The sequence below is a fragment of the Podarcis gaigeae genome, assembly GCF_964106915.1.
Source record: "Podarcis gaigeae genome assembly, chromosome: 4".
Taxonomy (NCBI): domain Eukaryota; kingdom Metazoa; phylum Chordata; class Lepidosauria; order Squamata; family Lacertidae; genus Podarcis; species Podarcis gaigeae.
The window spans coordinates 30,365,475-30,389,919 of NC_139677.1; the positions used below are offsets into that span (position 1 = coordinate 30,365,475).

The window sequence follows — 24,445 nt, forward strand, 5'->3', positions numbered from 1 at the left end:
GGTTTTAGGGAAGCTCCGGCAAGCACTTGCTCAGCTATAGGAAGGAGGTGGGCGCCCTCACACCTCCGCACAGCAGGAGACCTGGGGGAGGGGCAAATTTTGGACTGGCTCAGGGTGCCGTAATACCAAAGTCCGCCCCAATAGTATTAAGAGTAAAACCGCTTGGCTCCGCAGAGGTGCACCCCCCCAAAAAACCCCTCTGCTACCATTCTGCCTAATAGGAAAACTAGTCCTACCACAGGACATTATGTAATAGGAGATTCGAATCAGTGACAGAATTGGCAGTTCACCTTAAATGAAGCTGGGGAATAGAGTCCTAAGTGGAGTTTATTCGACAAGCACAGAAACAGTTGCTAGGTGAGCTCAGCTCAGCATTATTCCTTCAGTGAGTATCAGATAACTTACTTTTGGTGTTTGGCTCGCTTTTGAGTTGAAAAAGCTGGGCTTCTACTTTGGACAGCTGCTGCTGTAAGGTCTCCACAGTCTTCCTGTGCTCTTCTTGCAGGTGCCGGACTTGATCGCGGAAACTGTTGCGAAGAGCTTCATTCTGGGCTGTCAGCTGGCTGACAATCTGCGCGTGCTCCGACTTCATCACCATGTTTTCAGACTGGATTGTGCAGAGCCTGGAAAGTATTTCCACCCAGCCAAAGAATGTCCATGTTAGTTAAACAAGGAACTGTTAATGATGTCTCAACTTAGGGAGGGGGTGGGGAACAGAAAAATAGAGATTTATTGAAACATCTTCCCACCATAGGAACACCGAAGGCATGGAGGCTTTTAGCTCCAAAGGTCCGCTTGGGCACAAAATTCAAAGATGAAACACCAGTCATCAGCACAATGGAATTTACAAGGTGTATTAACGTACTTTTCTCGGAGCTCTGCTTCCTTGGCCACAGTCTCTTGAAGAATTTTATTGTGCCTTTCCAGCAGAGTGTCGTGTTCAGACTGCAGTGACTGAAGCTCGGTTATATTCATTTGTAAGTTATGCTGAGTGTCTTGCAATTTGATCTTCAGTTGGTCTATTATATTTTCCATGTGTTCTCTAAAGAAAAGAAAAACACACTACTAAACACCACAAGCATGTACCTTTTCCTGAACCTTCAAGTGTACCTTCCTAAATCACAAAAAAATGGAATTCTTCTGTGCTTTGTTAGTCTTCTATGACTGCATCTACATGGTTCCAAATCCGTAACAGAACTGAAGAATGTAAGGCTGAAAGAAGTGATGAATGGATCTGAATTTCATCATACACATCCAAAGCAAATCAAACTTTTGTACTTTGGAATAAGCGGAACTCCACAAACAAGAGCGTGGAAGTTTGCCACATCGTATGGCTGCTGCATGCTAAATGGACTGGAGAAATACAAGCAGGATCACAATGACTGCATCAGAGGAGAGGGAAGTTAAATAGAGGTATGTTTTAGTGTTACATCTGAATCAGACAAATATTAAGTGTACTATGAACCTTTTTCGTCTCTATTTCCACTTGGGACTAAGTAAGATTCTAGATCTACTTTGCAAATACCACTGAGGCAATCTGTGAACTGAGAAACTTTGAGCCCTAATATTAACAAACACCCTGAGAACGGAATTTTGATTTAAACCATCATCCACCAAAACCTTCCAACCATGCAACACTTACCTTTCCTGCTTGGTCACATCCGCTTCAGAGTGAGAAGACTTATTCTTCTGTTTTAAAACATTATGAACGCGGACTTTGTAGCTTTCAAATTCAGAGGTTACAGCGGAGTATTCTGCCTGCAATGACATATGGGGGGGGGGGCAGAAGGTTATTTCAATTTGCCTAAGGAACAAAACCTAAAGAGTTACTTGTGATGCACATGTGGAGATACACACCCATTCCCACACTTCTTTTTTAAATTAGAGAAATATTACACCCCTCCCTTGAGCTTCACAGGGTAATCTGTTCTTAAATGATGACAGTAAAAAAACAAAACACCTTTGTTTCAAAGGCACATCATTTGTAGCTTCAACACACACATTTAATGCATGACCAAGTACACTGGTATTTTATAATCCAAGTGTAACCAACGACAACCAATAACAATTACAAGTCAAGCCAGGGGCAGAAACCTCACAAGCCACGCTTCTGTTCCATGACACATTCTGCCATCACAAGCCAGTCCCCTCCTACACACACATCAATCACACGCCTAGTTATAGCTGTCACGGATTCTGAGTCATTCTGCTTTGTAAAAGCAACCAAGAAGATAGATAATTCTACGTTCAGTTTGGAAGTCTGCTGAAGAGCATGCAAAAAGCACTGCCCAGAAAGCAAAAACAGCAATCATTTATCTTTGTGCAGTAAACACAAAGGGGAGGGAGCTTCAAGCAGTACAAACGTTCTTTGCAACTGATTGAAAATGCTTTGTAACTTGATTCCCCTTCCTGCTCCCCAAAATATCCTTATGGGAAATACAGCTTTTTCCACTCCACTCCATCTGTTACAAAGTACAAATCCCAATTTACGCCAGTTCAAGTGTTCTAAATGCAGCAGAATTACCTTCTACAGTGGTGCCTCGCTAGACGAAATTAATCCGTTCCGCGATTCTCTTCGTCTAGCGGTTTTTTCGTCTTGCGAAGCAAGCCCATTGACAACTTAGCGGATTAGTGCTAGAGCTGTCAAGCGGCTTCCAGCGATCAGCTGTTAAGCGGCTTATCAGCAGAACAGCTGATAAGCGGCTTAGCGGCTTAGGAAAAGGGCGAAAAAAACAAAAAAAAAACCCCGCCGGGGGCAAGATTTTTTCGTCTTGTGAAGCAACCCCATAGGGAAATTCGTTTTGCAAAGTGCCTCCAAAACAGAAAAACCCTTTCGTCTAGCGGGTTTTTCGTCTTGCGAGGCGTTCGTCTTGCGGGGCACCACTGTATACAATCAGATTAATTTAACCTGTATATTGCAAAGCCTAAAATAATATCTATATACATACTGTGGTGCTTAGCATCTCTAACTGTAACCTCCTTGCAATCAGTCAGACTTTTCTCTTTTATCCTGCATTTGCATCTATGAAATAGCAACACTGGGAAAGTCTACCAGTCATGGATATACGGCAGAACCGAAATAAAATAAGATACCAAACAGTTTTGCTCATAGGGAAAGATGACGAATTAATTCTCCTAAAAGAACTGTTGCATGCCATGGTGAGCATTTGGTCTTTAGTACTAAGACTGACTTTAATAAAAACATTTGCTCTTCACAAGCCCCTTGGAGATCTGAGAGGCACACAAAGCTAGGCAACTGAATAATTCATTTTCCGAAAGTACTGAATGTCAGGCAGCATCTCCCAACCTCTAAGCAACTGTTAAGATGCTTACTGGACGTTTTCATAGAGCAGCCATTCCTTAGGAACTGGAATCCCTCCCCCGCAAGAAAATACCTTTGCTGTACTACATTCTTCTTGAAGAGCTGCTAATTTCTGCTGATAAGTACTCTGCACCCTCTGGTGTTGCTCTAGTGAAGTCCGCAGGTGTTCCTGTATCCTGTGTTTTTCTGAGGTTATATCGGCCAACTGAATCTGTAAAAGGACATTCACAGATCCAAAAGATTTGAATTTAGCAGTTGACAATGGTGTTTTCTCATTTTGGATTGGACAGTAATAAGGAATATCAAAATGCAGCTTGACAATCCAATTTACAAGCTGCTTTTAATTTTATTAAAAGGAATATATTTGGAACAATCCCATCAAGCATTTTGGGGCCCCACACTGCTTTCAATAGGAGTTGTCCGCACACGCCTAACTCTCTTCACTGTAATCAATAGGACTTAAAAAGGCTCGGTTTTGATTGGATTGTGCCCAGTTTCTTTATTCTCAGACTTGAAATCTATCCTGGGCATTGGAGAGGGACTGGGTACAGAAAACAACTACAATGACATCCAGATAAAAAAACATGTAATAGCACTATGTACTCAACTACTCCAAAGTAAAGGGAAGCGGGTGGCGCTGTGGTCTAAACCACAGAACCTAGGGTGTGCCGATCAGAAGGTCGGCGGTTTGAATCCCCACGACAGGGTGAGCTCCCGTTGTTCGGTCCCTGTTCCTGCCAACCTAGCAGTTCAAAAGCACATTAAAGTGCAAGTAGATAAATAGGTACCACTCTGGCAGGAAGGTAAATGGCGTTTCCGTGCGCTGCTCCGGTTCGCCAGAAGTGGCTTAGTCATGCTGGCCACATGACCCAGAAGCTGTACGCCGGCTCCCTCGGCCAATAAAGCAAAATGAGTGCCGCAACCCCAGAGTTGTCCGCAACTGGACCTAACGGTCAGGGGTCCCTTTACCTTTACTCCAAAGTAACACCACCAAACTCAGTGGTGCTTATTCTGGAAACTGAATCTAAGAGTGCATCCTTACTTAGTAAGGTTTTATTGATTTCAATGCAACTTATTTGTAAATACGTAACAGCAGAATGTCTTCTTGAAAAATGTAGTATTTCAAGGAGATAGCATGTATGATAGCAACTGATTGCAGTTATGGTTTTTAACATACAGCTTTAGCTACCACTCTGGGGAGGTGCAAGACTGCATCTCACTACTTTTTTTTGGGGGGGGGGAGAGCTTGCCTTATAAACTTCGACTTGCTGCTGACTTGCTTCCAACTCCCCTTTTAAAGATGCTTGAAGCCTCAGAAGTTCATTTCCCTGCAAAACAAGAGCATCTTGAATAATTTAGCACTATGCTGCGGAAGAGTGAAATGAAGCAGCATCATTATTACTTTGTCAGAAGAGAGAACAAATTATTAGAAAACATAGGGACTTACTGCTTGCTTTGAGTCAGCCAATTCCTTTTTCGTTTTCACCAGCAGCTGTTTGATCTTTGTGTTTTTCCCCTCATACTCTTGTACAGTATTCTGGAATGATTCTAGTGAACAAAGCAAACGTTGAAGGTAATTTATTCAGAAAGCAAGCAGCAGAACTTTCAATGGAAAGAAGAAATGAAGTTTCCTTCTTGCTCCTTGATTTAAACTTTTTACTAGAATTAAAACTATACCAGAATGTTGCAATTTTCACTTTAAAATACTATTTTCAGATAAGAAATGCTGTAAACCCAACTAAAAATCTAGACATCCTTTTAGAAGAAATAGAGTGAATGAACAGCTATAAAGATTTATCATCAACGTGAAAAAAATATTTCTAAGGGGTCTTGGCTTTTCCAACCTACTGAACTTTAAACATTTTTGAAGCGGCATATACTGCCACTGATTTGTAAATACTATGGCACTTGGTTAATCCTAACAAAATAATTTTCTTGCAAAGTTATTGACCTCTGTTTGGAGGATGTAGCTTCTCTGCTATTCTGAGGCATACCTTTAAAAAACCCTCTTACTGTACTGAAGCATCTACAAAAACTTATTTAGACACATGTAGGAGTTGAGTGCGCTACTCACTGATTTCTTCCTGCAGAGTCTCTTGCTTCTGCTTCTGAATTTTAATCTCTTGCTCAAGGTCTTCAATTCTGCTGCTTTTGTCAGTAATCTTTTGATTAAGTTCTTTTACACAACGCTCATAATCAGCCATTTCCATGTCCATCATTGTACTCTTATGCGCATCCTGTAGGTTTACAAACACACGGCACCTGCAAGTTTTAACTTCTACCGCTGCTTTGGCTGGTCCCGTAGACCTAACATTCCTGCCAAGCATTTATTCTTTAGCCCCATTTAAAATGCCGTGGAATACCCAAATAAAAAACAAGATTCTATATATCAGGCACGTCCAACTCCAAAGAGACTGCAATCTACTCCCAGTATAATATAAATGGCAGTGATCTACCTACTGTTGAGCTTTTGGGGGAGCGGGGTTAGCCAAAGTTATTGAACTTTTTTTGGGGTGTATGTGACCAGAGTTGTTCAGCTTTTTTCACGAAGCGCTACAGATAAGTTTGCTTTAGCATTCCACATTTCAAAACGTTCACAAATGCTATGGCACCAACGCAGGAAACTAGCGCCGGGAGACGGAGGCGAGGACATTACTTGTCTGCGATCGACCAAGATCGTGTGGCGATCTACCTGTCAATCGCGATCGACTGGTTGGATATCCCTGTTATATATGAATCACCAACATACTCGTGAATTGGCTTGGAGTCCCCATGCTGAATCAGAAGGTCTCTTGGCCTTTAGAAGAGACTTGGGGGAGGGGGGAAAACCCAGCAAAGTCCTATTCTGTAGTTCTGCATGCTCTTTTCTGGATTCTACCTTCTGAGTGGAAAGATGGTAAATATGTAAGACAGGGAAAAAAGAGAGAGGTAGATATAAACTACCAGGCTACCTTCTTTGCCAACTCCAGCTCTTCTAGAATTTTCTGAAGATGCTTCTTTTCTTTCTGAAGTTGTGTTTGAAGTTCTTCAACTTCTTTTACAGCATTAGTGTGGTCCTGCAAAGAAAATAGCGCAAGGGCTACTCATTCAGAAATAGCTATCTTATTCTGTTTTATTTTCTGCTCTCCTAACACGTCACTCACCTTTATCTTTTGTTCTTTTAGAAGCTTTTCAGCTTCGAGTTCTTTATCGACTTTTGCTTTGGCCCTCTGAGTTTCCAGTAGCTGTGTTTCTAGCAGCTTAGTGTTAGTTTGCAAAGTCTGAATACGAGTCAAGAGGTCTTCATTAGCAGAACGCCACTGGTCTTGCTAAAAAGGATAGCAGCAGCATTAGCAGCGTCAGGATGGGAAATATTCAGCTACACCACTTAAAACACTGGAGATTTCACCCAGATACCATTTTCAAAAGCCAGACTCCCCCCCCCCCCCCGTGTGAGGCTTAAAATAACTTGCTTAAAAGCCTTCAATTCACACAGGTTTTCCCCGTAGTGTGAATTGTATGCCACTAAATATATGATACTGTTTTTCTGTATTTTATTTTGTATATGCTTTACAGTATTACGGCATACACCATTCTGGTATTTTCTACATTGAACTGCTCTGGAATTCCTACCAAAAAACCCACAAAACCCTAACATAAACATATTGAAAAATATTAATTGCTTTTAACCCACTTTTGTTACTTTAATGGCCTGAGTCCTGGATACATCGATCTCAGGAGAGCTTAAATATGCCTGATTCTAAGCAAATGTATGATTTAACTGGTTCCTTTCTGCAAATGGTCCCTAGTGATATTGATACAGCACAAGAAAACTACTGCAGACAACCCTGCATGATATAAAATCTCCGTCAGCTGGAACAGATATTAATGATCAGAGCAACTTTCTCATAGTTCCCCCTGAAGGACAAAGATATCTAAGTTGGCTCATTTCTTATCTGCATAATATCCTTAAAGAACTGCATTATTTAAGAATACATTGGGATGGGACGGAGAATCACCTGTCTCTAACAAAACGTATTGTTTCCACTTTAAAAAATAAATCCGTGCCACCTTCAGAGGCACTAAAAACTATCTAAACAATATTTTTTTTAATGAAACTCAAGATTAAACCTTTATGTTCCTCTGTGAAAATAAAGAGCCAGATTTCGTTATAGACTTTTTCTACCTTTGTATTTCAAAAAAATTTGGTCTTTTGAATTGCTGGCAATCAGCTCTGATAGTGAAATAAAGCCTCCATTCAAGGCAGCACTGCTGTGAAATAAAAATGGTGTGGGCAGGGGGGCGAGTGGGGATGCTGTTACCCTCAAGACCTGCAGTAGGTTTCTCAGAGTCATGTGGCTGGCCACTCTTGGAAATAAAACAGTGCTCAACTAGAAAACAAGTGAAGTGCCCAAGATCACACACAGAGGCTCAATACCTGCAAAAGCAAAATTCATTTTCTAGTTTCAAGTGTGCTCACTCCCCAATCTCCTCCCATTAATTCCCACTTTTGCTCCCCCCCCATAAGAACAAATTCCATTCGTGTAGATTTTATATAACCAGCACCTGCTGAGTAGAGTTTTCCAGTTGTCTCGTCAGGTCATCTATTTGGTGTTCAAATTTACGAACTCGCTCTTTTTCAATGTCCAGCTGCTCTGCTTGCTTGTCAAACTCTGTTAAAAGATTCTTGGAGCACATACACATTCTATTAAGCCTTTATTTACGAGCCTACAACGCTCTATATGCATAAGCAGCCACATTCTTTGTCAGGGTAGCACCAGGAAACAGAGCTACTTCTTAACATGGAAATAAACCTAGATTTTACTTCCTGGATACCTGTCTGAAAGATCTGCACTGGTGCATCCAACTGCAACTATACTGTTATATACCGCAAAGCAAAATGGCATGCTAGATGAAGGCATTAAAAGTTCACATTATGTTTATCTCCATGTCATGAACTTGGGCTGGCCCAACAAGCAGCCAATCTTCAGCATCCTTGCTGAAAATATCTGGGAAGTTGTGTTTTAACATGGAATCGTACTGCTTTAAAAAACAGGCAAAGTGAAATAATTGCTTCTTAAGTTTTTAAAAGAATATATACCTGGTCAAAGATTCAAATATATGCCATTTCAGCCGACTTACTAGAAAACTATTAAAATGTTAGATGCCGCTGTACTATTAGACTGGCTAAAATGTATAAAGGTGATGACAGATCTTTGTGGGAAGCCAGGGGTAGAGAGGGCTGATTCTTATCACTGTTAGTGGTTTCTTCAGAAGATAAAAAGATTTTAGAGGAAAATGACAGTAATACTTAATATCCTGCAACTGAATATACTGTCTGACCCAGGCGTTTATTTAGTAATGTACTTTAATGACTCAACTCTCTCAAATAAAGAGAATCTACTGTGTAATACACTGTCATTACTGTGCCTTACATATGCCAAATGGGGGAACCAAAGTAAAAACTCCATTCATTTTGAAAATGGTGTATGAAATTTTGGGAGTTGGTCCTATTGAGCAAAAACACATGGACCTTGTGAGTCAAACAAGATCATCTGAACAAAATTTGAGAAGGAATTATGTATTCGATGTAATAGGTTAACATCCAAGAGATGGAAGTAGATGCATACTTATATTCTAAAACCTTTTTTCGAAAAGATCAAAATGTTGTTGGTAAAACAAAGCACAAAAGGACTAACAGCTGAGTCAATTCACACTCAGAAACTAGGGTTACCATGCAATGGGTAGGCAGATCTATAACTGAGTCCTTGCCTCTGCTTTTTCCATTCTGTTAGATAGAATGGAGTTTGGGATACAAATCCTGACCATTTTTCAACTGCCCTGCTTATAAACAGCAACAATAGGTTCTACAGGATCTTTCTGTGAGTTTTGTGCAATTAAAACAAAAATGTAAAAATAAATAAATGATCTAAGAGGGAAACACTAACAAAGCAGTAAGCAGAGGGTTTTTGAGCACAGTGGTGTCCACTGCAAACACAGCCCCTACTTATAACTCCCTGGCAGCTGAAATGCAGGTGCTTGGGAACAATGTGGGCACAAACTCAGAGAAGCCCTAAGCGCTTCAAGCACAGCAGGAAGTGATGAAGATAAAGTACTTGTCCTTTACCTTATAGCTCTCTGCTGTCTGAATGATGTCTCCCATTGACGTTGATAGCTGCTGTCTCTCTGACTGCAATAACTTCACCTCTTCTCTAAGTGACTGTGCCTAGGTGCAAAGAAAGATACGAACCCTTGTTACTTCTACCAGTGATTGGACCCGAAGACAACCTTCTGTGAATGAAAAAAAAGGGGGGGATTTCACTAACTCTCACCTCCCCTGAAACTTCCCACGCTACCTCCTACCTGGTTTCCTTTGGAGCAGATTTTCACAGTGTGCAGTGAAGCCAGGACCCAAGAGCGACCCACTCCCTGAGCTCAGCAGACACCAAATCCCAGTCCTCATTAGCAAGCTACCGAGTTCCATGTACTGTAGATTTGAAGCTCTTTGTTACAGAGAAGCACTGACCAACCCTATTCAGCATGAGGACTATATTGACCCTCAGTCAGCCAAGCCCCTGAGAGCAATATGGCAGCCATGAGCATGGCTGCTGCATGAATACACAAACATACGCTCACCACACATGGACATTTACCACATACAGTGGTACCTCGGGTTACAGACGCTTCAGGTTACAGACTCCGCTAACCCAGAAATAGTACCTCGGGTTAAGAACTTTGCTGCAGGATAGAACAGAAATTGTGCGGCGGCGCAGCGGTAGCAGGAGGTCCCATTAGCTAAATTGGTGCTTCAGGTGAAGAACAGTTTCAAGTTAAGAACGAACCTCCAGAATGAATTAAATTCTTAACCCGGGGTACCACTGTACAAACATCAGAGTGGCAGCCACTGAGCATTCGTCTCCTTAATCATAGATACACTATTTCACACACGCGTATACAGAATCGGCACTTCCAGCATTCCTAACCCTTTGCTGGGGTGGCTGGAAACTCTACTTTTTTTAACTCAGTGAGGGGGGAAATGCTGCCTTTCACTCTTAAAGGTATACTCACTGCTCTTTAGAGATCAGACAGAGTAGTTTATATCCTGAATAGATCTCAGGAGATATAACCCTCTCAGACCAGGAGATAAAGCAGTGGGGACTCAAATCAGGTCACTTCCTGTGGCTTGGCAGACAAGATACAGTGCATGGGTTAGTCATTCATGCTATAAAGAGAATGATGAACAGCAAATCCAACCTTCCTTGCAGCTTGTCTTTCAAGGAAGAACTGAACAGACAATAAATTCCAAATGTGTGGGTTGTATTGACTTCCAAACATGTGTATTCACTGTAAAAGACATGGCAACTCCACATGTAGAATTGTGTCCTTGCCCCTTTTCCCCATGTAAGTACAGTATTGCTATGCAGGAAAAAATGAGATGTATGAAACAACCATTTGTCAAAGACCAGAACCTCTCAGGTCAACGCTGAATCTACCTGTCCTGAGCTTTATAATTTCCATCTTCTCCGGCTCATATGCATCCATTCCTACTAAAGTAGGCAGACATTTTGTCAAAACTGAAACTAAAGACTGAGGTTAGATGAGAATGGAGTCTACCAAAATGCCACCAGCCCATTAACAATCACAAATGAGAAAACTTTGGAACCATCCTACTCGGAACAACTTAAAAGCAGGCCAAAAAAGACCTGTGTGGCCCCAGAAACACATTACCAAACATCTCACGAGGAATTGGTACAAAACATATGGAACTTGATTCCAGTTACCTCTTTCCTGCTGCATTCCAGTTCTTTCCTTAATTTCACGGCAACAGCTTTAATTTTATTTCCTTTTTCTTCTTTCTCTTTCAGTTGTCTTTCCAAATTCACTGAATGAACAAACAAAACCTATTTTAAAATGTGAAGACAAAAACTTCTTTCTGAAATAAGAACTAATTCATTAATAAGTATCAGCTTCATTATATTCATTAAGCAATTAAGAAATGCTTATAAATCACAATAAAAATGGTCACATCCCGTAAAGGTAAAGGTAAAGGGACCCCTGACCATTAGGTCCAGTCGTGGCCGACTCTGGGGTTACGGCGTTCATCTCGCTTTATTTGCTGAGGGAGGCAGCGTACAGCTTCCGGGTCATGGGGCCAGCATGACTAAGCCGCTTCTGGCGAACCAGAGCAGCACACGGAAACGCCGTTTACCTTCCCGCCAGAGCGGTACCTATTTATCTACTTGCACTTTGACATGCTTTTGAACTGCTAGGCTGGCAGGAGCAGGGACCAAGCAACGGGAGCTCACCCCGTCATGGGGATTTGAACCACCGACCTTCTGATCGACAAGTCCTCTTGCTCTGTCACAACCCATAGCAAGATCTATTTACACACCACCTCATACAAATTAACCCAAACATTGTTCATATGTTTTCTTTTCTTTTTAAAAATCGAAGCCATACATTTCAGGATTCGAAAGCAGCCTGGAAATCGAGGACTCACAGACTGAACACCCTATTTTGTCTTTATCAGAGCAAAGTATCTCCAGAAGATGCAACTTACTTAGGTTGCAGATTTGTGAGACGAGATGGAAACAAACATTAAATACTCAATAATTATTTACACAGCAGCAAACCTGGTTAAATATATATATATATATATATATACCCATTTTTTCTGCTTCTGATAACTGCTGGTCATCCTTAGCAGAAGACTCCTCGACAGAAGCCTGCATTGCAAACACAATAAATTAGATGGATAGCTTGATCCTATCACTGAATGTAACTCATCTAAAGTAAGAGAGACAGAGCTTGTCCCGGAAATGCCCTCTGAGCAGCACTCATTGATGCAATTTTCTCTCCAAACAGCAGAGCAGCGACACAGATGTCTGCTGCTGCTTGGTGGTGGGGTTCCCAGAGACAAAGCCAAGTGACCTGTGGTCTCACTGTGACATCACAATGGAAGCTGTTGAGGCTGATTCCTTCATTCTGCTTTGCTTGGTGTAACACTGGACTCCCAAGTGTTAACAGGAGTTCCTAGTTACATCTGCTATTTTTCTCTATAGAATAAAGACAAGCAGATAAAACTAGGAAAGGCTCCAGTAAGAATGATATCACTTTTTAAGATCCAGCAATACATGTCTTTTCTAATTAAAAATGGCACCATTGGTTTCTCCCTGATCCTTTTCCTCCTCAGACCAGCTATTTTATTTATTTACTTATTAATATTTCTTGACTGCCCTATGAGCAGAACTCTTTGGGCAACAAGTTTCTTCTTGATAAGGCAATGACAGAGCATCCCTGAAGCATTATTCACTTGCAACAACCGTCTAGCTTCATTGCTTTATCACCTCTAAAATGTCTCAAAATGAAGAATACTAGAAGTCTTGAAGACCCTAGCTCACTTTCATTTTCCAGAATTTTTTTGGGGGGGGGTCAATAAAGAACATAGAATTTTCACCCCTGACTACTTAACACAATCTTAAAATGCATTTAGTGGCACTCAAACAAGACCAAATTAGCAGCCACTCTAAAAGAATGGCTTTCAAGAGTTATTGTGAACTCAGGGGTAATTAATCTTCAGAACACAAATCCAACCCATAACCCAGGTTCCACACCTATAAATGCTTATATCTGGGGATGGAAGGAGGAAGCATGCTTTCACGCAAGAGTTGTGTTTACTGCATGTACCACAACACTGTTATGCAGGCAGTAGACAAGTCTATCACACCAAGTATGAAATCATCCTCACCAACCTCACAAGAGATATGAAGAGTTCAAGTTTCGTGGCATTTCTTTCGCATGTAAGAGCAAAAGATTGTAACCAAAGAATTTCACAATTCCCACTACTTCCCCAAATTCTGTTCTAAAGAGGCTTGGGGGGATAAATGGGAGCAATTCAATAATAAAACCCTAACCTTTAGCAAAGAAAGCTCAGCCTGCACGTTTCTCACTTCCGTTTCTTTTTGCTCAAGGATTAAGCTTAATTTTTTTCGCTCCTCTTCTTGATCTTTTATTTTGCTTTCACAGAGTGCATGCTTTTCAGATAGATCTTCCATACTAACTAAAATATCTTGGTTCTCATTCCTGAGTTTTTCACTGGCGTGTTTCAGCTCCTGGATATCTAGCTGCAGGGCTTCTTTTTCAGAAACAGCCCCTTCCAACTCTTCTCTTAACAGGAGTTTTTCATTTTCATAATCGTCCAAAAGAGATCTGAGTTCCAGGCAACGTGCTGCATTTTCTTCCTGCAGCCTCTGCATTTCCTCCCGTAGAAGCACGTTTTCATCCTTTTGTGAGTTCAGACTTTGTATCTCTTGCTTCATTTTTGCAAATAATTCATTCGCAGCTTGCAGCAGACTGGGTACATCTTCTCCTTCATTTTCTTCTGGGTTTCTGGAGCCCATCTGCTCAAGGAGGCTACAGAGCTGACTCATGACAAGAGATCTGAAAGCCTTTTCTTCCTCAAGTACCTTAGTCAAATGGTCTTTCTCTTCACAGACTGTTTGCAATTTCGTTTCTAAATTATCTGCTTTCTCTTGAGACACAATCCAGCCCCGCTTTTCAGATGCAATGCTTTCCAGCTCTTTCCCTGCTTGGTCCCTGTCTTCCTTGAGCTTGTTATTTTCGTCATGTAGACTCGCTACTTCAGATGAGAGGTGCACTTTATCTTGCCGAAGAGCTTCAATCTGCTGTTCCAATTCCCCCAGCTTCAGTTGGTTCTCTTCTTTTTCCACTTTCAGTTTCGCCATCAACTCCTCTACCTGTTGCTCCAATTCACTGTTGCATAGGCTAAGAGCCTCAACCCGTTGCTGATGTTCCTCAGCCGCTGCCTTCTCCTCTTTGCATTTCCCCTGGAGGCTTTCTATCGTCTCAGCAGAGCATTTCAGTTTGTCAAGGATGCTATCATTCTGTGATGAAAGCTCACTCTCCTTCTCTTCCAGTTCTTTCACTGCAGCCTCTCTTTGATGAAGAGAAGCAACAAGTTTCTCATTCTCTTCCTGGAGAGTCCCTATTTTATGCCTTAGCTCTTCCAGCTCCTCAAGTTTGGAGGAAAGTTGTTCTGTATGTTCCCGGAGCTGATTTACACTCTCAAGGAGAACATCCTTTTCACTGAAAGCAGCTCTAAGCTTTTTCTGTAGTTCATCAACATCTGAAGCTTGCTGCTGTTTCATGGATGCAAATTCTCTGCTTATCTTCCCAGCTGATTCCCCCAATTCAGTTTGAAAGCTTTCCATCGTTTCACGCAAGCTCTCGTAACTAGCAATTGCATCTTCTTTCTCCTGTAGGTGTTTCTGACATTGTTCTTTAAGATCCACTATCTCAAGAGCCAATGACTGATTTTCTCTCTCTAAACTTAATGATACTGATTGTTTAAGCTCACAAATTTCCCTTCTATGCTTTTCTAACAGTTCTTCAATTTCCAGGCTATTTTCTTTTACAGTCTTCTCGTGTTGTTCTGTTACTGCCTTCAACTCCGATTTTAGTTTTTCAACTACGCCACAGTGATCCTCTTTGGCAAGCTGCAGTTCGTTAATTTTGAACTCCAAATCTTCTTTTTCGTGGAAGAATTCATCCTGTGCATGCTGGATTTCCACTTCCAGTTTCATCTTAACATTGTTCATGTAGGTTAACTCATCTTGTAATATACTGTGTTGAGATTCCAGTTCTTTTAAAGCATTTTCTAAATGTCTGGTCTTTTCTGCCATTTCCGTTTCCAACTGTACATTTCCAGTTTCTAGGCTGTCTACATCTTTCGTTAGAGTTTGCCTTATGTATTCCAGTTCACGCTCATATTTCTCCTTACAAGCACGCAATTCACCCTGCATGTCCTTCTCTTTTACCCTGTATTGCTCTATCAAGTTCTGCTTTAGCTGATCTGCCTTATTTTGCTCCTCTTCACATGCCTTGACAGCGGTTTCAAGCTGACATGTCAACTCAGACACCTCCTTTTGGTGAGCAGTCCTCTGTTTGCCTAGTTCTTCATCTAATCTATCCATCTCCCTTTGGTAACACTGAGAATTACTTTCAATGACATCTTGCAGTTTGGCAGTTTCTTCCTTCTTACTCTCAATGGAAGCTTCCAACTGTTTCTTCAGATTCAGTATTTGTTCCTCATAGGCAGCCTTAGTCTGATGGACCTCTTCCTGTAGCCTTTTAATTTCTTCGTGGATATTACTCTGGCAATTAAGCTGTTCTGTGAGCTGCTCTTGTTTGCTCCGTTCTGCAAGCAGTTCCTTTTGCAAGGTGGCAATAGTTTCATCATATTTGGACTGTGTTGCTATGGTTTCATTCTTAAGACCTTCGATTTCTTTCAGGTGGTCAGTGTTCAACTGTGCAAACTTCTTCTGCAATTCTCCTTCCTTAGCGAGAGCAGCCTAATGATAAAATATTCAGAGCATATATGCATATCTTAATCATTTTGTAAGTGTATGCCCAATTTACAGCACTTAAAATATCAAAATCAAACCAAAACCCACCCAATACCCATCCTCATTCCCCAACCCCATCTGACAGAGGGAAGAATCTAAGAATAAAGACAGACACAAAAACATGTATAGGAGATCTGCACAACTGGCGTTACTTCATCAACATCTGCCTTCTCATCCAAGCTGAAAACACATTTCCTCAATTAAAAGCAAAATACAAATCTGACCTATTACAAAATAGGATTTCAAAGGTTGCACAAGATTTACTCAGTCTGCTTAAATAATATATATATTTAATCTACTTTATTGCTCTCCATTCCATTCACAAAACTGAGCATGCAGCTTCCAACTTACCGTATTTTTCGCCCTATAAGACGCACTTTTCCAACTCCAAAAATGAAGGGGAAATGTGTGTGCGTCTTATGGGGCGAATGCAGGCTCCTTGGCTTCAGCGATAGCAACGCGAAGCCTCCGAAGCCTGCGCTCCAGAGGCTTCGCGTTGCTTCTGCTGAAGCCAGGAGAGTCTGCTCTTTGAAGCTGGCGGTGGGGAAAGCAGCGCTTCCCCCATCGCCAGCCCCAGAGGATGGGGGGCAGTGGGAAGGCGCGCGAAGCCTTCCTGCTACTCTCCAACCCGGCTTGGAGGCTGGCGGTGGGGAAAGCAGCGCTTCCCCCATCGCCAGCCCCAGAGGATGGGGGGCAGTGGGAAGGCGCGCGAAGCCTTCCTGCTACTCTCCAGCCCGGCTTGGAGGCTGGCGGTGGGGAAAGCAGCGCTTCACCCATCGCCAGCCCCAGAGGATGGGGGGCAGTGGGAAGGGGTGCGAAGCCTTCCTGCTACTCTCCAACCCAGCTTGGAGGCTGGCGGTGGTAGAAAGCAGGCTTTTCCCCAAGGAGGGAGAAGGGACGGACGGGCGGAGTCCGTCCCTTCTCCCTCCTGTGGGCTTTTGCGGGAGATGGGGGAATTCCCCCACCTCCCGCAAAAGCAGGCAAAAGCCGGGCGCTCTTTAAAGGGGCTGCGAGGCTTTGCTGGCTTTTCTAGGAGGTGGGGGAATTCTCCCACCTCGCAGAAAAGCCGGCAAGAGCCGTGCAGCCTTTAAAGAGCGTGCAGCTCTTGGGGGCTTTTCCCCAAGGAGGGAGAAGGGACAGACTGGCGGAGTCCGTCCCTTCTCCCTCCTGTGGGCTTTTGCGGGAGATGGGGGAATTCCCCCACCTCCCGCAAAAGCAGGCAAAAGCCCTGCGCTCTTTAAAGCGTCTGTGTAGCTTCTGCTGGCTTTTCTAGGAGGTGGGGAATTCCCCCACCTCCTAGAAAAGCCCGTAGGAGCTGCGCAGCCTTTAAAGAGCGTGCCGCTCTTGGCGGCTTTTCCCCAAGGAGGGAGAAGGGACTGACTGGCCGTTTCAGTCCCTTCTCCCTCCTGGTCGAAAAGCCCGCAGGAGTCACGCGCGGCTCCTGTGGGCTTTTGCGGGAGGTGGGGGAATTCCGCCACCTCCCACAAAAGCAGGAAGAAGGTCTTGGAGTAGCGCACAGGCTGCGTGCAGCCTGTCCGCTGCTCCCAGAGCTGCGGGGGGGAAATGATATTTTTTTCCTTGATTTCCCCCCCTGAAAACTAGGTGCGTCCTATGGGCCGGTGCGTCCTATAGGGCGAAAAATATGGTAAGTAACTGTGTGCCTTATATCTAATGGCAGTTGTCATCTCTTAACTGACATACATACCAGAAAAAGCAGAACACATTTTACAGGCAAAAAGAATTTAAACCATATTTTGTTCTTGGTGGCAAGATATACTTCTGAGAGATTTCTAAAATGGGAAACTTGAGAGGCCAGATAAATGAGAAGTGTTTCAATTGTTTAATGTTTTGGCAGTATCTTAATACTCCATCTGCTGGGAATAACACTTGTGCCACCTCACATGTACTGGCAAGAGCTCTGGTTAAAAAAGAAAAGATGTTTAAAGCAATTTCCAATAAAAGGTTGAGAGATTAGTAAGCCTTACTGCAACAGAACCATTGGCCCACAGATAGATAATGTGATGCTCTCCAGTTGCTGCTGGACTCCAACTTTATCATCCCTGGCCACTGGTTGTGATGGCTGGGGCTGATGGGTGTTTTAGTCTTGCAACATCTGGATGGTACCACATTAGATACCCCCAGCCTATTGAATATCTCTTCCCCAGAGAATACACCCGTATCTGCTGTGCCTCCCTGTTTTAGGATCAAGGAAAGGGGCAGTGCATGGCACTTGTGAACTAGGAATAGAAACAAAAGGAATTAAAAGACAGGAAAGGCTCTCTTTGACAGAAATATATTAAATAAGCTAGAATTAGGGAGTACCTCTGCTTCTTGTTGCCTTTTCGCGTTTTCTTTTTTCAGAGCTAGACACTGCTGCTGGATTTCAGCTTTCTCCAGAAGAACAACATCCAGCCTCTCTGTGAGGGCCTAATTTTAAGAGGGACAGAGCATGAAGGAAGAACGCACTTCACTATAATCAAAAACACAAGAGGAATTGTATTTCTTTAAGAAGCTGAGAGCTGAGATATAATTTCTTGTCTGGAAAGTCATCCTTAGACAGAAAGCATTGTTAAATCAATCAGAACTTGACCAGGGATATGCTCCTGGCTCTGTCTGGGGCAGTTCTGGGGCTACTAATAAGTTTGGTAAAATCTAATAACAACATTGTTTGAAAACACATCCATATCTGAATACACAACATGGTTAACCTAACTATGCTCTGAAACTTTCTTTATCTGAAGCTTAACTAATGAATTTACTGCACTGATCTAGGAGAGGGGAACAGACATGGGTATGAGATTATTATATATGTGCTTAATGCTTACAGTCATGTGACTGAGCATCAGATTATAATTTCCCCCCTCTTCTCAGGTGTAACCACGAGAAGAGTTAAAAGTTTTCACTGTCATTTTCAGCTAATTACAGTTTAGTGGTACGTCCAAACCCTAAACTGTGGTTAATCTTAACGGTACTTTACTGAAATAAGCCAGCTTGAAAGAGTTTGGTTTCAAGCATTGAACTAAACTGTGGTTAATGGAATGGAATTGAAAGCTCCCAATTTCCTCTGGTGTGGGTCAGGGGAGATGGGAGTGCACAAGTCCAAGGCTTATGAACGTAATACTAAACCACAGTTAAGCTTACGATCAAACCAAGCTTTCAGTTGCTCACTATCATTAAGATGACTGGTAAATGCTGCAACAGGCAATTATAGTTTGAGGAACACTTGTAGCAAATTGATTTTCAAATCCCATGAGATGAGAAGCAGCCCACTTTAGGAGGAAATCCAAAAAAGGATAATTTTCAATAAAACACAATGCCCTGCATTTTAACTCATGGGTAAATGACCTGCCAGACAGCTGAGAAAAGGAGTCTCAGTGGTGTGACACAGGCAGAGCTTATTTCTTTTTAACCAAAACATGCATTTACTGGAAATGAAAAGCCCTTGCACAATATATAATGCATTAAGAGTACAATCCTACCACCACCAGTCTGTGTTGATGGTTGGGGGCATTAAGAACTGTGTGTAGTTGTCTCTCTGATGCCGATGGAGGTTCTGCCTTGGCTCCACCCAGTCATGCAGAAAGCTACTGCTGGGGATCCTTCTGCCAGTGGTAGGCAAATGGAAAGCCCCAAGAAAGTGTTCCATTTTCAGGATCGAAAGCACTGCAGAAAGCCCTGGTCCTCAGCTTCCTCCCCAATAACATCCGCCTGGAGCTAGCTAAGTGAAAAGTTACAATAAACTGTCCCCATATTCCACTCAAACTGGTATGAGCTGGCAGGGCTTGGGAAGCTGCAACAGTTCTGCCACCCTACCGGCCTCAGGAGTGTTTGGTAAGTTATGCGTTCCCACCTGAAGAATATCATCAGTTCCTCCAGCAGCAGGTTTTGTTTTCATTTCTTCAATCTCTTTCTCCAGTTCTAAGGGGAAACAGTGTTTTCTCTGAATAAGGATAATTCATTCATTTCATATATTATTCTACTTTTCTGCAACCCCAAAGTTTCTTCTATACAGCTAATTTGGTTTATTCATGGTCATTATTATGCCTAACATCAGCAGGAACAGATCCAAGCCTGGCAGATATTCACGCCATTTCCCCAGGATTTCTGAAAGCTTTTTTGGGTCTCACGACTCTTATTTGTTGCAGCTAATGGTACTGGTGGGCCTTTTTTGGGACTATACGCTTCATGCAGTCTGCCATGCTGTTTTAAAATAAATGAAAATGAAAACCAACACCAGTAGGGAGGTACCTGAACATCGGGATTTCACTTTCTGTACGTGCATCATTTGCTTCTTTGCAAATTTGATAAGATCTTCTCTGGGTAAAGTATCCAGCTGCAAAATTAATAAATAACGTTCTAAAATAGCAGTTAAGGGTATTGAACTTCAGAACATCAAGCTAACTTTTAATGCTTGCCCTATTTCATTCTACCAGAAGAAGCTTCACAAAGAACTCTGGAGAAATATGCTGTAGTTTGCAAAGCATCCTGCAAATGTCTGATTCAACGTTAGCAGGGGCTGACTGTATTTGTCTCCACCAGACCTACAAAGTGGGATAACCCTTTAAGAACAGAAGCAGTAAAAGAGAATTAGGCACTCAGCCCTGAAAAACACTAGGCAACACAGCCTACAGTACCACAGTAACTGTGCACTTGCTATGTTATTCTGTAAAGATGGGATCTCAAATTACTATTCTGGCTCTTTACAGCTCGAAAAGCAGTGAGGATAGCATTACCTGCACTGATTTGCTAAGCAAAAAACTAGTCCACTTTAGCCAAGGGGAGATGCCAGCTCTCATAGGCTCCAGGTTAGGAAGACGCAACCTGAATTACTGCAGAACAATGATTTCCAAACACATTTTCAGTTTATCTGAAATAATTTCAAAAGGAGTCTACATATAAACATATTGGAGGGATGCCAAATAAAAAAATGGCTGAACATCTTCAAACACACCAAAATATTAGGCTTGCCATACAGATGAAGCTCAGGAGGAACTATAAATTGCTGAACACTATAGAAAGCACAACCTTTAACAAGGTTTGTTACATAAATGAGCAATAAGGAAATGAAAACCAAATATTTGAAGCATTTTTCAGAGGCCTGGTAGGTACATTTGTTTCCTGCAATAGCTGCCAGCTGTACTTGCTAAATAAACCTTTGCTGCATACAAAGATTACTTTTTAATGGCTGCAGTGACTTCACTTTCTGCAAATAAAGCAGAGCCAGTTCTTACATTTGAAAATGCGACGTTTTTTAATGCCACCTACAGACAGACCTCCTTTTGTCGGTCTATTGCTACTGGAACAAATTATATTTATAAGGAAACCTTACCTTTGACTTGCCTGTTGTGGATGTGGAAGGCGAAGCTGCCATTTCTTGACCACTATCTTGCAGCTGAAACAAACAAAATTACAGATAAAAGCCTGATGCATGCAGACCATTTTGTTATTTGTTTCTCCATCCCTACACTACCATTCCCCCCCAAAGTGTATTCAAAGAAACTTACAGCAATAGACCATTTAAATCAATAACACTATTAAAGCAGATACAATGGATATTAATAAAAAAAGCAGAACATAATAGGCAAATAAAAAGGCCACTACTGCACAATCCCAAGTTAGCACACACAGAATTGCCTAAAGAGCAATTCAATACCTTAATTCATTAAGTATTAAGTCCTCAGTGGAGCTTACTCCTTTCAAAGTGTTTAGCAGTTTTCTGGGACCTGATAACCTACTGGCTAGATGACAGGCGTCTCTTGATGACAGCCTAGATGTCAGGGTGTATGGTATTCTGCCTCACCTGGATCAAGTAAAAAGGAGGCGAGTTGGGTGGGTGTCAAAAGTATGTTAATGGAACACCACCCTAAATTGCCAGATGACTAATAACACGGGCCTCCATGTTCATGTTAAACAGCTTGGGATTATTAGAAAAAATGTGTAGAATAGTTTACAACTTAAACTAAAGGGATACTTTTTATTTCTTTTTTTAATATTAATTTTTATTAGTTTTCAAATTTTAACAAATCCATCCAAATTATTTAAATTTAACACATTTTTTTCAAAAAATAATTAAGTTTCCCACTCCTGTTGCAAGCATATGTCCATTACATTCCTGATGTTACCGCTTCATTCTTCTTTAATCACCTGCTCAACCTTCTACTAGTTTTAATCCACTTTCATCGCCATCCAATCTTGTTACCTTGTAATCAGCACCATTGATGTTTCCAAAGCATACAAACATCCATTTTTGCATGCAGAAAGGGATACTTTTTATTTGTAATCTCAGGAATGAACAGATAGTTGTGTGTTTATGCTAACCATTAACAACCATTCAGTATATAAACATGGCATTCATATTTTCTAATACTTCATGACAACGCGAAGAATAAAAATGTTTCCAAGGCCTAGTCACTACAATTACAAAGCTACCTTTGCTAAAAGAAGATGTAGTTTATCCACCCTGTTTCATTCCAGTGTTCGAAAGCTGAATTCATAGTGCCAGCAGATGTTTAGGGCAATGTTTGTAACTCCCATTGTTCTAGGTGCATTTTGTGACAGGGAATTTAATTGGTGCAAGCAGTTTCTGAGTCTAAGAGTTCAGACTAAAACTGCGGACTCGAAGGAAAGGAACTTTTTCTGTCTCCCCACTTCCAGCTACTCTCTGAAGACTGGAGAAGGGACCCTCTTAAGAATATTAGGGGGGTGGGCAGGGGAAGGACAAGCCTATGTGGAAAATGAACATAATATTTCAGCTGCAGTTCATTCATTTTCAGCTTTGTATTCTTGCTATACAAAAGCCTAGACATTCCGTTGCTGCACCCATAACCTAGGTTTAAGGTTGAATTTAGCTCCTAGTTTTCATATCTCACTTTCCAAAACTGGTTTAGGGCTGCCATCTCTTTTCAGCCCTCATTCTGTGTCTTTTAACAGCAGTCTGGCACACTGAGGCTTACCAAATAAATGTTCCTAGCACAGACGTAAAGTGATGGGAATTACACTCAGCATCCATACAGTGCTTTATGGTGTTCACTGTGTTCACTTTATGGTGTTCACACATCTCCTCAGTAATCTTTTCTCCATACTGTGGATCTATAGGAGTGTGTGTGTTTGTTGCTAAAAGACCCTTTACACTTACCTAAAATCACCTAAGGTTCAAAATAATTTTAAAAAACCCCCACACACTAAACCAAGTTCCTCTACTTGCACTCTCTCAGACGCTGTACCATACGCTTGACCGATTTGACTTCCGCGTATATCAGGCTGCTGCTTTAAAAGCGAAGCAGCAGAGGCCAATACAGAGTTCATAGCCTTACATATACCACATTTGGAGGAGGGGGTCAAACCTGATTAAGAGGTGCAATTCTACTCAGGTGTGCTTAGACGTAAGCCCCTTATTCCTGGAATTTCAAGGATTCCAGTCCTAGCATCCGACCAATATTGTTAGCTTTTGGAGGTCCAGCTCTGAGGGCCTTCTGGCAGTTCCCTCACTGTGAGAAGTGAGGTTACATGGTACCAGACACAGGGCCTTTTCAGTAGTGGTGCCCACCCTGTGGAACGCCCTCCCATTAGATGTCAAGGATATAAACAACTACAGTCATATCTCGGGTTACAGATGCTTCGGGTTGTGCAGCGCGCTGAACCCAGAAGTACCGGAATGGGTTACTTCCGGGTTTCGACACTTGCACATGCGCAGAAGCACTAAATTGTGCTTTGCACACGCGCACCAAATCACGACCGGCACATGTGCAGACGGGGGCACTGCAGGTTGCAAATGTGCTTCCCGCATGGATCACGTTGGCAACCCGAGCGTCCACTGTACCTGACTTTTAGAAGACATCTGAAGGCAACTCTGTTTAGGGAAGTTTTTAATGTTTTATCGTGTTTTTAATATTCTGTTGGGAGTCGTCCAGAGGGGCTGGGGAAATTCAACCAGATGGGCGGGGTATAATAATAATAAATAATAATAATAATTTATTATTAGTGCGACTCCTGTGTTGAGGTTGGGGAAGAGACCCGTCTGAACAGGGATGGTTTGGGGAAGATGCCCACCTATCACGCACGATCTAGTTGAGGAGGGTTGGCTAGATGCCCCTCGGGGGTCCCTTCCAACTCTACGGTTCTATGAGATTCCATGCCCCTGGCAAAAGCAGGAGACGAAGCCAAACCAGGCAGCCCTCACCACAAACCCCGGGTTAGCCTCATCCCCTCGCTAACCCTCCACTTGGGAAACGGAGAGAACCCGCAAGTGGCGGAGGCCGAGGCCCCTCTATGAATGAGGGCTGAGGAGGGGGAAGCCCAGAGCCCACGTCCGCCGTTCCCCCCCACCCCTCGAGTCCTTCTCCCCGGTTTACCTCCATTGCGGCGGAGGGAAAGCGAGGCTCGTTTGCTCCCTCAGCGCCTCAGCTGGCAGCACTTCCGCCTTCGTCACCGGCTCTCCCACCGCGCGCGCTTCTGACGTCAGCGAAACGGGGAAGGGCTCCCCTGCTCTTCTTGGGTCGCTGTGGCAACCGGCCCGGCCAGGCTCTCTTCTCTCCCTCCGCCTCTCGCCTGCCTCCTCTCAAGCCACGCCCCCTTCCCCCACGAGTTCTTTTTCTCTTTCATGACAGTGAAGAGGAAATACCAGGGGGAGAGGAGGAGGAGGGCGGGCGGAAAGGCAGCATCAACACCCTCCCTGAAAGACTTGGCTGTACAGTTTTTAAAAGAATAAATAAATCTCCCA

General features: G+C 42.6%; 1 protein-coding gene across 1 annotated transcript in view; it reads right to left on the reverse strand.

Moving 5' to 3' along the window:
* The window catches only part of GCC2 (GRIP and coiled-coil domain containing 2), a 31,278-nt gene extending 7,092 nt beyond the window's left edge, over window positions 1–24,186 (reverse strand). The window contains exons 1-19 of the mRNA XM_083735425.1: window positions 24,078–24,186; window positions 21,056–21,118; window positions 19,975–20,059; window positions 19,577–19,644; window positions 18,049–18,153; window positions 13,216–15,672; window positions 11,967–12,027; window positions 11,083–11,183; window positions 9,429–9,527; window positions 7,868–7,987; window positions 6,466–6,630; window positions 6,274–6,378; window positions 5,397–5,559; window positions 4,770–4,870; window positions 4,573–4,650; window positions 3,396–3,533; window positions 1,643–1,758; window positions 866–1,042; window positions 406–623 (exon numbers count right to left, since the gene is read on the reverse strand). Coding sequence (XP_083591551.1) covers window positions 406–623; window positions 866–1,042; window positions 1,643–1,758; window positions 3,396–3,533; window positions 4,573–4,650; window positions 4,770–4,870; window positions 5,397–5,559; window positions 6,274–6,378; window positions 6,466–6,630; window positions 7,868–7,987; window positions 9,429–9,527; window positions 11,083–11,183; window positions 11,967–12,027; window positions 13,216–15,672; window positions 18,049–18,153; window positions 19,577–19,644; window positions 19,975–20,059; window positions 21,056–21,118; window positions 24,078–24,083 — 4,426 coding nt within the window. The 5' untranslated portion in view covers window positions 24,084–24,186. The remainder of the gene's footprint in view (window positions 1–405; window positions 624–865; window positions 1,043–1,642; window positions 1,759–3,395; window positions 3,534–4,572; window positions 4,651–4,769; window positions 4,871–5,396; window positions 5,560–6,273; window positions 6,379–6,465; window positions 6,631–7,867; window positions 7,988–9,428; window positions 9,528–11,082; window positions 11,184–11,966; window positions 12,028–13,215; window positions 15,673–18,048; window positions 18,154–19,576; window positions 19,645–19,974; window positions 20,060–21,055; window positions 21,119–24,077) is intronic.
* Window positions 24,187–24,445: the final 259 nt, after the last annotated feature.